Source organism: Ctenocephalides felis, unplaced genomic scaffold (genome assembly GCF_003426905.1).
Source record: "Ctenocephalides felis isolate EL2017-DRISC unplaced genomic scaffold, ASM342690v1 CF-g0.4_SCAFFOLD_01604, whole genome shotgun sequence".
In the NCBI taxonomy this organism is placed as follows: domain Eukaryota; kingdom Metazoa; phylum Arthropoda; class Insecta; order Siphonaptera; family Pulicidae; genus Ctenocephalides; species Ctenocephalides felis.
The window spans coordinates 5,568,857-5,582,464 of NW_020537758.1; the positions used below are offsets into that span (position 1 = coordinate 5,568,857).

The following is a 13,608-nucleotide window of genomic DNA, read 5'->3' on the forward strand; positions in this document are numbered from 1 at the left end:
AGCAGGAGGGGTTGATTTTACCATTCAAAATTTTTTCCATGCTATTTCCATACGAAGTTTGATTTAATTGCGCACCATCTAAAAGACAATATTAAGAGCTAAAACTTTCAAGGAATTGTTTTTAATCAATTTGGAATCATTGATCTCATCAAGAATTTGATGTCACTCTTATTTGTGGGTTTTGAACCCGGAGCCAGCGATTTCTAAACCATGTTCACCATCTTCAAATTCTGTACCAAAAGTCCATTGCATCATCATGCAGTTTGTAACCAAAACTTGTGTTAAGGTTTTTGCCTTCAGCGATGGAGGTAATTTTGGTATTTTAAAACACAACACAAGTTTCATAGATTTATTATAGAATACAAATATTATTATACAGAAATTCATTAAAGATTATTATAAGGTTAAGTGTTCCTTTTGACGTTCAGAGAGAGAATGAGAGCTTGTGATAGACATAGAGGTCCTCCGTCCAGCCGGAAATATAGAGACCATAGAATGTAGAGTGGAACTAGAGAGATGTAGAGTCCATAGAGTAATAAATGAGCCGTTTAGTGCACACATCGACTAACTCCGAAAGTCAGAAAGTGGAGAAAAGCGATAAAGTAATGTATATTGCTTTTAAAAATTCCTGTTATAATGTAAATTGAAAAATATATTTTAGAACGTATAAACACATATATAGCTTACGTGTGACGGTATATAAGATTTAAAACTATTAATAGTGAGAAAATAATTATCATTATAGTTAAAGTTTTTATATGACTTGTGGAGTTAATCAAGTTTTCAACTTTTTTTTAACTTTAAACTTTTTTTTAAAATTCGGATCTTCATTGTAGTTACACTTAAATTGTATATCGTTGGGTTTGGACCTTTCTATTCTAAATTCAGCGCATTTTAGGCCAATTTTCTGGACACCCTGTGATGGTTACTTTTTTGTTATTGATTTATTGTTCTAAATAAATAAAAAATAGATAAAAAATCTTACAATTAGTGAAGCATTCGGCTTAGCTACAATGGCGCTTTTTTCTTAAATGTCTTTATTATATTGTATCAACTATCTGGTAAAATTATGTCTCGATTTTTTTTCGCACGTGACTCAATAATAACAAAATCTTGAGTTAATAGATTAATAACTGTTTTAACCGACCAGAAATTTATTTTTAATTTAGTTAGCTCTTATTTCCGTACTTTGAACAAGTTTCAATAAACTTCAGGCAGTTTTAATATTCTTGTTTTGCCGGGTACACGAATTTTAGTAAGTTATTTTTTCAAAGTTTGTAACGTCCTCGATGTCTTTTATAAAACTAGATGAATTTTTTTCGAGACCCACAACACCCTACAGTTCTGTGTTCTTATTCGTAATTCATGAATTTGAAACCCGAAATCCAACCCAACCAGAACATATACACTACAGAATGGAGTTAATCAAAATGTCTTCTGAAATAAATGACTTATGGATTCAGTGGTCAAAAAAAATTTTCGTTTTACAGTGGCAATTTTCATTATTTTGGAAAATTATTATAATCATAAAAAGTTATGAAAATACCAGGTTCTTTTCCCACTAATATCTCAGTTTTTTCAAAAAGTGGAGTTAGTCGATGTGTGCACTGAGCGGCTCATAATGTGGTAGTATGCACATAGAGGCATAAATGTGACGGTAAATAGATAAGAGTGTCGGTGCATAACAATATATCATTTGCCAAAATCTACAAATTTTGGCACACTAAGACCACTACATCTTCGACATCATCCAATTGACCTTTCGTTATTGAAGAAATACGACCTTGCTGTAAGATGTGTAACCTAAAATTGGCCCATGTCCGATTCCTCAAGTTCTTCCACCGATCCTCATCCGTCCCTGTCGCTTTTTACAAAAAGACACGGCCCGTAGACTCCAGACTCGGTCGCTCGCTCGTACTAGCTAGCTAGCTGGCTATCCGATACCACCACCAACACCACCAACACTAGTATTATATATGTAGTATCCTCGACAGTACACCGACACCACCAACACGTTCACGGCGGCGGGCGGCGGCGGCAGGCGGGAGGCCTTATCTGCTTTTCGAGTCAGGCGGCCTTATCAGCACAGTCCATACATTATATTATAATATAATACATTTCTGTGTGCAGATATCAAAAAGTATAGAAAGATGGTCGACGCTGTTGTGTTGCCTGTATATACATATATACATATACATACAGAGGATAGGAAAAAGTTAAATTTACCAAGTACACCAAAAATTTGCAATACGTGGTATGCGAATTTGTTGCTGATAGTGGTCTCAAAAATTTGAAACTTTTTTTTAAAAAATCCTCAAATTTTTAGTTCACGCTCAACCTGGATGTTGGTTATAATGAACTCTTTCGCTACACAGGTCGTCCAACGAATGTCGCCTAAAAGCGACATAAATATTATTCTTATTTACTCTTTTTTTTCAGCAATAATTTCTGATAAATTTTTTTTTATCAATTTCTGAATGTTATCCACTACGTATGGATGCCCTATTAAAAAAATTGAACTGTTTATCATCAATTTTAATTATTAACTAGTGGTGTGCATGGTATCGTGTCTTAAGGCAAATTGCTAGAACTTTCCGTACCGTAATTAAAAATCTTGGTACGGAACCCAAAAATAAGCACACAAAATGCGTACGCATTATGAAAATCTCTATAATTTGATCTGATTTGAATCTGATAATTTGATGTGCATAAGTCCAATAAACATTTTTGACCGCCAAATGACATTTTTTTATTATTGAGAGTCCATTATTTATTATAGAGAGTCCATAACCGCTGGACCTGCCTTCATTAAAATTTGATCAGTTTTTTATCTTGTCAATACAAGTAAAATGTTTTTTGATTTATTAAAATCGTACGCCCCGTTCTCTTAAAAAATGAGATACCGTTTTTGGCACCTTTTGCCTCATATCTTCGGAACGGCTAGACCTGCTTTCGCCAAAAACTAATCAGCACGTCTCTTTATCAATAGGAATCGATTGCTTTTTCAATCATTCAAATGGGTTGAGCGGTACTTCCGAAAATGTCGACGAAAAATTGTATCCACACATATACACACACATCCACTTTTTCTAAGGTTATCCAAAATGTTCAGAAACCTTCAAAACGTCAAGAAATACAAAACTTTTCAATTTCGATTTTTGGACAGTTACAATAACTTACCTTACGGGAAGTTAAACCATTTTTTGACTATGAACTACGTATTTTTCTGAAAACACTGATATTTTTTGAAAACTTGGAATTTTTTTGAGAACTAATTTTTTTTGAATTTTTGTTTTAAAACTTCTAAAATTTTGAAACTTCTCTTAAGTGATACTAATTCACGTCGGCTGATTTATACAGTCGAAAATATCTGATTTTCGACCGCCAAATGCCAATTTTTTTCAATTTTTTTTCTGGATCTCAAACTGCTGGACTTGCATTTGCAAAAAATTAATAAATTCTTCAATACGATAAATGGAATGTTTTTTGAATAATTCAAATCGAATGAACCATTCTCTCAAAAACTGCACTCTTCGTATCTCTGAAACGACTGGACCTGCCTTTGCTAAATACTAATCAGCACGGAAACGTGGACGAAAAAATGTATCTACACATACATACACATACATACACACATATACACACATATACATTTTTTATAAGGAATGCCAAAATGTTCAGAAACCTTCAAAACGTGAAGATATGCAAAAATTGGCAATTTCGATTTTTGGACGATTACAATAATTTACCCACGTGATGTTAACTGGGTTGCCTTTACAAAAAATACTTGATTAGAAAATATTCAACAAAAGCAGCTTATAAAACATATAGTTCTGAATGCTTTTCAAATTCTTTTCTTTTGATCTTTATTTCTTTGGGGTGCAAAATTTTGGGTTTTGATAAAGTTGTAGGTGTAGCAGGTGAGGGATTTTTAACCCCCTCTTCCCCTTGGTAATATTCAAAATTACCCCCCTCCCCCATCACGTGTATTTTTAGTTTCGAGAAAATATTATACTCGTTGACAAAATATTGACCCCATGCTTATTCCTAATATGATCTCTTAAAATTAGCAAGTTGGATTTTATAGCCAAAATTTCGGGAAGTAAAAAAATATTTTTCCAAATGTCGTTTCAATTACATATGTCCATTTCTTATTATTACGTCAAGATTAGTAAATTTTATTCATTTGTATATATCTGTATGTGTTATCTGAACAAATGCCGACTTATTATCTTTTAAAACTGAAGAGGTTTTTTATACTAATGCATAAAATGTATGTATATCACAGTTTGAGAAGTCCCACGTCTAGACACCACTCAGGAATTGGAGATTAAATCAAATATTCAATGATATATATAAAAATATATACATATACACTTTTATATATACAAGTATATATTTATACATCTAATTAATAATACATATTAATTAATAGAGTTTTAAACGCGCGCGAACAAATTATTTAACAAATCAAATCCATCATTATTTTTTGCTGAAAATATTTTACAGAAAAAAGTAATACATTTTATTAAATTTATTATATGCTTGTAAAAAATATTTAAAAATTATTGCATTGTTTAATTTATAATATTTTAAAAATTCTAATTAATTAAATTTAATTCATTTTAACACAGCAAATTTATTTTAATAAGCAAAGTACGTTTTTTAATTTTGTTTAAAAGTTTTGGGCGAAATAACATTTTGTTAATAGTTATTAATAACACCTTGAAAATAAATATAGTTTATTTCTATTAATTTTAAATTTAATAAAATTAAGTTCTAAATCTGCAAAATTTATTTTAACAAAATAAATCAGTAACATAAAATAAAATAGTAACGATATAAGAAGTTAGAGATATAAAAATTAAAGCTGGTGTTTACTTTTTAATTTTGAAGCATATAGAGTTGTTGTAGGGCTTTAAAGTGTTAGACAATATTTTTGTTTATTTAATTTTAAGCAAATTTGCCAAATATTTCATTTAAATCAGACAAATCCTTTAAAATTGAGTTTGTCGATGATAAGAGCATTTTAATGTGTTTTCGTTTAAGTTTTGAAGTACACAGAGTTGTTGTAGGGCTTTAAAGTGTTAGAAAACATTATTAAAAATTTAATTTTGCACGAATTTGCCAAATATTTCATTTACATGAGACAAACTCTTCAAAATTTACAAGGGATTAATAAATGTATGCACAAAATGAGTTTGTCGATGAAAATAGCACTTTAACGTGTTTTCGTTTAAGTTTTGAAGTACACCGAGTTGTTGTAGGGCTTTATAGTGTTAGAAAAGATTATTCGAATTACAATATTAAACAGGATAAAATTATCTATAAATTTCACATATGGTATATTTTTTTATAACTAAATTTGTTTTACAAAAAAAAAAAAAAAATTCGTCATCGAAAATTAATGTTTTTAATTCGCTGTAACTATTTTCCACGACATTGTTTATGTATATGTAAGTAATTAATCCTTTCACATTGATATGTATAATTATATACATATATATATGTATATATTTATATTATTTGATAAAGACACTTAAGACAAGAAAATATTTTGTAATCAGTTTGAAAGAAATTAAAATAAGAAAAAAAGAGGCGCCCCACGCCGGAGATAAATCCAGGCGCCTGTTTTAGGAACAAATATAAATATATATATATATATATATATATATATATTAGGGTGGTCCTTAAAATGGTCATTTTCAAATTTCCTTGCTCCCAGGGGCTCAAATGGTTCCAAATAGATAAAAAACAATTCTCTGAAAGTTTTAGCTCTTAATATTAACGTTTAGATAGAGCGCAATTCAATCAAAGTTTTGTATGGAAATAGCATGGAAAATTTTTCAAAAATTTTAAAAATGTTTTTTAAATGTAATTTAGCGAACAAATGAATGAATAAAACTCATTCATTTGTCGCTAAGTTATACCTAAAACATTTTTTTTAATTTTCAAAATTTTTTCCATGCCCTTTCCATACAAACTTTGATTGAATTGCGCTCTATCTAAACGTTAATATTAAGAGCTAAAACTTTCAGAGAATTGTTTTTTATCAATTTGGAACCATTTGAGCCCCTGGGAGCAAGAAAATTCGAAAATGACCATTTTAAGGACCACCCTAATATATATATAAATGTATATATAATAATAATAATGTAAATATATGTGCGTGTGTATAGATAATTTAATCCTTCTCAATATTGTAATATATTATATAGATCTAAAATCAATATTTCTAGAGATATACAAAATATAACTGAAAAATTCTTGAAATGTTTGTACAAAAGTAGTGATAAGTTCAAACAACATTTTTGTTAAAAAAATTTAACCGTACAAAAATTTAATATATACAAAACTTATAGACAATTTAATGCTTTTTAATATCATAATATATTGTGTCGATCTAAAATCGATATTTAGAGAGTTATGCAAGTTATAACTGAAAACAAAACGTACAAATATGATTAAGAGATTAGAATCTGTATAAAATCATACATTGTTATATAAATATATATACATACACATATAATTATATATATACATATATATATATACGTATATATATATATATATATATATATATGCGTATATATATAAATTTATATATGTTTGTATACAAAGATAATCTTATTGTCTCATTGTTTAGTCTACGGCTGATTATTAAAATTGATATTGCTTTGAACAATATATAATTTAGTATATATATATATATATATATATATATATATATATATATATTTATCCAACTGAATTTTTCAATACTTTAACCCTATATTAGCCCGAGACTTTATCCTTATTAACACTATCCGGGAAAATATTTTTTATTTTTTATTGCAATTTATGAGTATACCGATTTGCTGTAGAGTATTTGGTTGTTAGACAATGTTATTAACAATTTAACAATAAATTTCTCAAATACACCTTAAAATTTGCATGAATAGTTTTAAAGTTATTTAAGATCCAAGCAAAAAATGTACTGTAATAAATTCCGAGTTTCTAATATCATTTATAAGTATACCGAGTTGTTGTTTTATCATTTTTATTTTGAATTTATGAGTATACCGAACTGCTGCAGGTCTTTCTAGTGTTAAAAAACTGTATTTATAATTTAATTTTGTACAAATTTGCCAAATATTTCATTCACATCAGACAAACCATTTAAAAGTTACCAAATTTTTTTCTACAAATGCACAAAATTGCGTCCTCGATCCTTTTTCAATGGAATATTATCGTGTTAGTGTTGTGAATTGAATTTATCGTCGAATCAACAATGATGTTATTGTATTGTGTTTGGATTTGAGATTAAAACGAAAAAAAATCTTCTATCTCAGATTTATCTCGAGAAGGTCAGAGTCTGGTTGATAAAATTCGAAAAACTTCGCCTTTTGTTTACATGCATTTTGTATTGAAGATGCAGAGAAAAAATCATTTAAATTAAAAATTTATACTCATTAAATATTTTTTTAAAAGTGTTAAAGAATACACATTAAAAAAGCGTTTATAATCGACAAAATCAATTTGTGCATATATTTATTAGAACCCTTGTAACTTTTAAAGGGTTTGTCTCTTGCAAATATTATATTGATCTATTTTTAGAGTTATGCAAGAAATAAGAGAAAAATGTCCAGGAAGCTTTGTACAAAAATAAATCAGATATTCAAACTAATTTTTGCTTAAAATTTTTTGATAGTGCAAAGATATTATATATTAAGATTTTGTAGATAATTTTATCTACATCTATTTTGATATTGTCTAATACAATATTGAGTTATTTCTAATAATTTACGAATTATAAATGGTTTAACAAAAAAGTGTAAGAAAACTGAAGAAGGATCTCAAATTATTATTCTTATATTATTATTTTTCTAGAAAATTTTATTTTTGTCAATATTACATAAATTAGTATATTATAATAATTTATAACTTTAAATTAATATAAAAATATTTTTTTATTAATTTATAATTTTATTTCCACACACCATTTTTTCTTTACTGTATCAATGATTTGTTATCAAATTGACTCCTGCGCGTTCTGTTGACAAAAACGTTATTTTTATTTAAAATTACTAATTATACATAATTTCAATCCAAGACAAACTCGTAGATAATTTCATTACCAACAAATTTGCAAAAGATAATTTTTATCTATCTAAGATAATTTTGAAGTTATGCAAAAAATAACGAACCGGTGTTCCTCGGAGGAAATCGAAAATTAAAACGAAACGTCCGGAGGATATGTACACGTTTGTAATTGTATTTATACATGTGTATGTGGATATTGATGTGTATATATGTATATTTATATGTATACATTTGTGTAGATAAGATATCTAAGGCATAAGTGACTTAAAAGCATGAGCCAGACTTGAAGATAAGAGAGATTAACTAATTACAGGACCATATCTACATATACAGACGAATTAAAAATATATTGTACGATTGTCTCCACCTCGAATATATATATATATATATATATATATATATATATATATATATAAAATAACAAAAAAATATCTTGTAAATTTTTCATTTTGTCTTCAATTATTTTCGGAGTTTTTCTAATAAATTTTGCATAACTCTTTAAATATCGATTTTAGATTAATATAATGTCTTACAATAATAAAAAGATTTAAATTGTTTATAACTTTTAAATACAATATATTTTTGTACGAGTAAATTTGTTTAACAAAAATTTTATTTAAATTTTTTTTTGTTTTCTTCAATCATTTTTGAAATTGGTCTATTATATCTCGTTTAATTCCGGAAATGTTGATTTTGGAGCAATATAATATATTACAAAATTAAAAAGAAATAAATTATCTATACTTTTTGTATATATCATATTTTTGTCCGTGTGAATTTTTTTAACAAAAGAATCATTTGAATGCATCATTAGTTTTCTACATTCATTTTCGAAGTTTTTTAATTGCATTTAGCATAAATCTTAAAATATTAGTGATAGAACATTATAATATACTACAATATTAAAAAGCATCGAATTATCTATACTTTTTGTATATAACATATTTTGGTATAAATAAATTTGTTTAACAAAATTTCTATTTAAACTTTCTTTTTGTTTTCTTCAATCATTTTTGTGATATATCTATTATATCTTGTATATCTTTCAATATATTTATTTTTATTAAATATAATATATTGCAAAATTGAAATAAATGAATAAATTTTCAATATATATATATATATATATATATATATATAAATATTTATATACAAATTATAAATATTTCTGTTTGTGCCAATGTGTATATTTATCAAGCAAAATCAAATTCTGTGAATTGACTCAGAGATAATTTATATATATACTTATATATATATATATATATATATATATATATATATACATGTATTATTAAGATAAACATAGATAAAGAATATATTATTATCTAGATTTCGGAAAACTAATATTTAATATTTGCCTTTCACATGAAACATTATATATATATATACATATATATATATATATATATACATACATATATATATATATATATATATATATAACAGGAGTGGCACAAAAATTTAATATTCCTACATTATCTTAAAATACTCTTTGTTGCATAATATTTGTTCATAAAAAAATTGATATTTTATTTAAAATAAATGTAGCGAAATGTTAGGTTTTACGGATTGATGACACATATTCAGTTCCGAAACGTACATGTTAAATATTGTTAGTACTGCTAAATTTTTATATATAGTGCATATTTTTTATATAGTGCGAAAAATTACTCTTCCTAAATTAGTTAAGTAGTAAAGATAAAATTCGAATACACATATAGTTTATTCATACTGCATAATAATAGAAAATTTAAAAAATGAATTTCTTATTTTAAATAAAGTAAAATAAAACTCAGAGATTGATATTCATATTTTCTTAAAAAAAATTAAATTAATTAAATATTTATTAGATTCATTTATTCACAAAATCATATACTTATAATGGATATAAATAATGATATACGTGCTTTTTTAATTTTTATAATTAATATCTTCGAACATATTCAACATTGGTTTCTTATTTGTATTTTTTTAAAAAATTGGCGCGAATTAACTTTTAATATTTTCTAAGGTAATGGTAAGAAAAATCATTATATATATTTATGTATATATTAAATATACAAATATATTTATATCAAATAAATATATATCATTATATATATTTAAACCTGATGATGGAACGTACCTAGTTCCGAAACGTCGTATTAAACATCTTCAAAAAACAAATTGTTTTTTATTATTGGACTTACTGTTCGGAAAAGAAACAATCAATATATTGTAAAAATCCAGGACTTATCTATTGAATATATATATATATATATATATATATATACTTTTTTAAAACTTTCTTTGGATCTTCCATCAATTAACAGTTACCTGATGAAGAATGTCTTCAATTCTTGTGAAATCTGATCGAAACGTGTGCAGAATATACAATTAAGGCTTAATTCAATGAATTAACCATATATATATATATATATATATATATATATATATATATATACAATTAATTGTAACATTATATTGTAGATTTTCTTCTACGTTCAAAAAATACTTTAGCCCCAGCAAAGCGTGGCCGGAAATTTTAAAATACACGTAATATTAAATATTTTAATTAATCAATGATACATGTAGTCATTTCTGTACATTTGTAAACTATTTACATACTTTGTATCAAAATTATTTACAACAAATCCCAAAAAAAAAACAAATTTCAACAACCTTCTGACCATGCGCAATATTTAAATAATATATCTGATTTCAAATGTGATTTTGAAGTATACCGAGTTGTTCTATAGTCGTTTGTCGTCAGAAACTTTTGGAAAACAATCAAATTTGAACAAATTTGTCGAATACATAATTCGTATTAAACAAATGGTTTTAAAGTTATGACCTATATAATAGATTGAAGTATTAAATGCAATTACACTATTTATACAACTTTGCGCCCGCCGCTATTATAAGTAATTCGTATTGCAAAAACGGCGGAAGCAAAGTTGTACAAATAGCAATACTTTTATACTTATTTGAAGTGCCTCATTTCAAATGTGATTTTAAAGTATACCGAGTTACTGTACAGTCGTTTATCGTCAGAAACTTTTGTAAAACATTCAATTTTGAACAAATTTGTCGAATAGATAATTCGTATTAAACGAATGGTTTTAAAGCTATGACCTATATAATAGATTGAAGTATTAAATGCAATTACACTATTGGTACAACTTTGCGCCCGCCGCTATTATAGATAATTCGTATAGCAAAAACGGCGGAAGCAAAGTTGTACAAATAGCATTACTTTTATACTTACATGAAAAAAAGTGATCTTAAAGTATACCGAGTTACTGTACAGTCGTTTATCGTCAGAAACATTTGTATAACAATCAATTTTGAACAAATTTGTCGAATACATAATTCGTATTAAAAAAATGGTTTTAAAGTTATGACCTTCATAATAGATTAGTTCTTGAAATTGAAGCATTAAATGCAAGTACACTATTTATAATCAGACCTTTCTAACCAATTTAAACCTAACCCATTAATATTTCTTTTATCCTGTGACCTTTATCAATAATTTACGAATTTGTTTATAACAATAATGTTTAATTTTTATGAATTTTTTCATTGGATTCGAGACGAGGCAAGAAGAGAAGGCGAGTGTTATATAGTTGCGACTTATCACTTGTCGAGATCTACACAAGTATTTCTTGAGATCTTGTGGAACGATAACTGAAATCTGTCTGTTATTTTAACTAACACACACATTTATAGACACAGGATATAATTATACACATATACATATGTATATACATGTATATATACATAATGTCTATATATATGTATATATACATGTATGTATATATACATATATCTTGGTCGAGTACTTGAATTATGTGGAGCGCTCAGGGATTTGTTAATAATTTTTAATATTTTGTTGAAACAAATTTTAGGTTGTGTAAATTTGTAAAATTTTAATATTAATAATTATTAATTTTGATCATATGGCAATATGAAGAATATTTATATTTATATTTATATTACGGATACAGGAATAAATTTAATAACTACAGAAAATAAATTATCTTAATTGAATCAATTACAGTAAAATACAATAATTAAACAATATTAAGCCTAACATTAGTAAAATCTAATACAATAATTTGAAGAAAAAAAATGTAATAAAATTCAAATAGTTTAATTAAGGCTTGTAGATCTTGAGAGTCTTCTTAGGGTAAAAAAATCCTTTAAATATCCTTTAAATTAAGAGCAGTATCAAAAAAGAATATATAATATGAAAATAATTGTAGTGATAAAATACTTAAAGTAGAAAAATGTTAAAATAATTTAGAATAAAAATTAGAATATTTTTCAACTTAATATTTTTACTTTCATAAAGGTACAACTATTTCTAATAAGAGGGAAAAGGGGGGGAATATTGATAAAAAATCACAAAACATCACGTATAGTAGGATATCACGTGTATTTATTTTTTACCTGAATTTTTTTTAAAAAATCGAAGCATTTTCAAAAAACAATTCTTTAAATGCGTCTTCAGTTTTCTTCAATCATTTCTGCAATTTTTCCATAGCATTTTGCATAACTCTCAAAATATTGATGTTAGAACAATATAGTATATTACAATATTAAAAAGCATCAAATTATCTATAACTTTTATATATATCATATTTTTGTGTAAATAAATTTGTTTAACAAAAAAAATAATTTAAATTAGTCTTCTGTTTTCCTCATTTATTTTAAAAAATTTTCAATTGCATTTTGCATAATATACAGGATTATTAGTGCTAAAGTGTGTGTGAATTGAATTTACCTATGTGTTCAAAGAACGTATTTTGAAATTTTCTGTAATTTTTGAATTTTAGATATGTTATCCCATTATTTTATAAACATATTGGTAACTTTCTCCTACGTAACATAAGTTGCAATCGTTGCACTTAATTTTGTAAATGAAATCTGCAATTCTTCTTTCAGATGTTAGAGATTTGGAAACTAAAAATAAATAAATAGATAGAAACTGAAAGATTTATCAAAAATAAAAACTAATAAGAAACTAATTAAATGTAAAAAATAATATATATTTTTTTAATAAAAAAAAATTCAGAAAAATAGTAAAGATGTATAATACATCTATTTATAATTACCATAAAAAGACAATTAACTCTTTAAATTGGAACCAAAATTATTAGAAGTTTTTTTAAAGATTTTTGTAAATAATGTAATTTATTTTTAATTATATAGAGTTTACAATTATATATATATATATATATATATATATATACATAAAGTTAAAAGTTTACAAATCCCTGAAGACAGATTTTGATTTGATAAGAAAACTCCACTAAGCAGATATGGAATGATTGATATACACATACAATTATATATATTTTAATATATATATATATATATATATATATACATTTGTATATTTATATAGATTATTATCTATTCTGACTGTACTGGAATTGAAGGCCATTGGAATAAAAATGTATAAACCTGAAATATTATATATTTATATATATATATATATATATATATTTATGAGTTAATTATTTTTATTAAAATTCCTCAAAA

The 13,608-nt window shown here is 25.6% G+C and overlaps 1 protein-coding gene across 1 annotated transcript in view; it reads left to right on the forward strand.

Moving 5' to 3' along the window:
- Positions 1-256: 256 nt before the first annotated feature.
- LOC113372925 (zinc finger protein ush) overlaps positions 257-13,608 on the forward strand; it is a gene marked incomplete in the record, with an annotated part of 100,555 nt that continues 87,203 nt past the window's right edge. Inside the window, 1 exon segment of the mRNA XM_026613259.1 lies at positions 257-308. Within this exon segment, the coding sequence (XP_026469044.1) occupies positions 257-308 (52 nt within the window).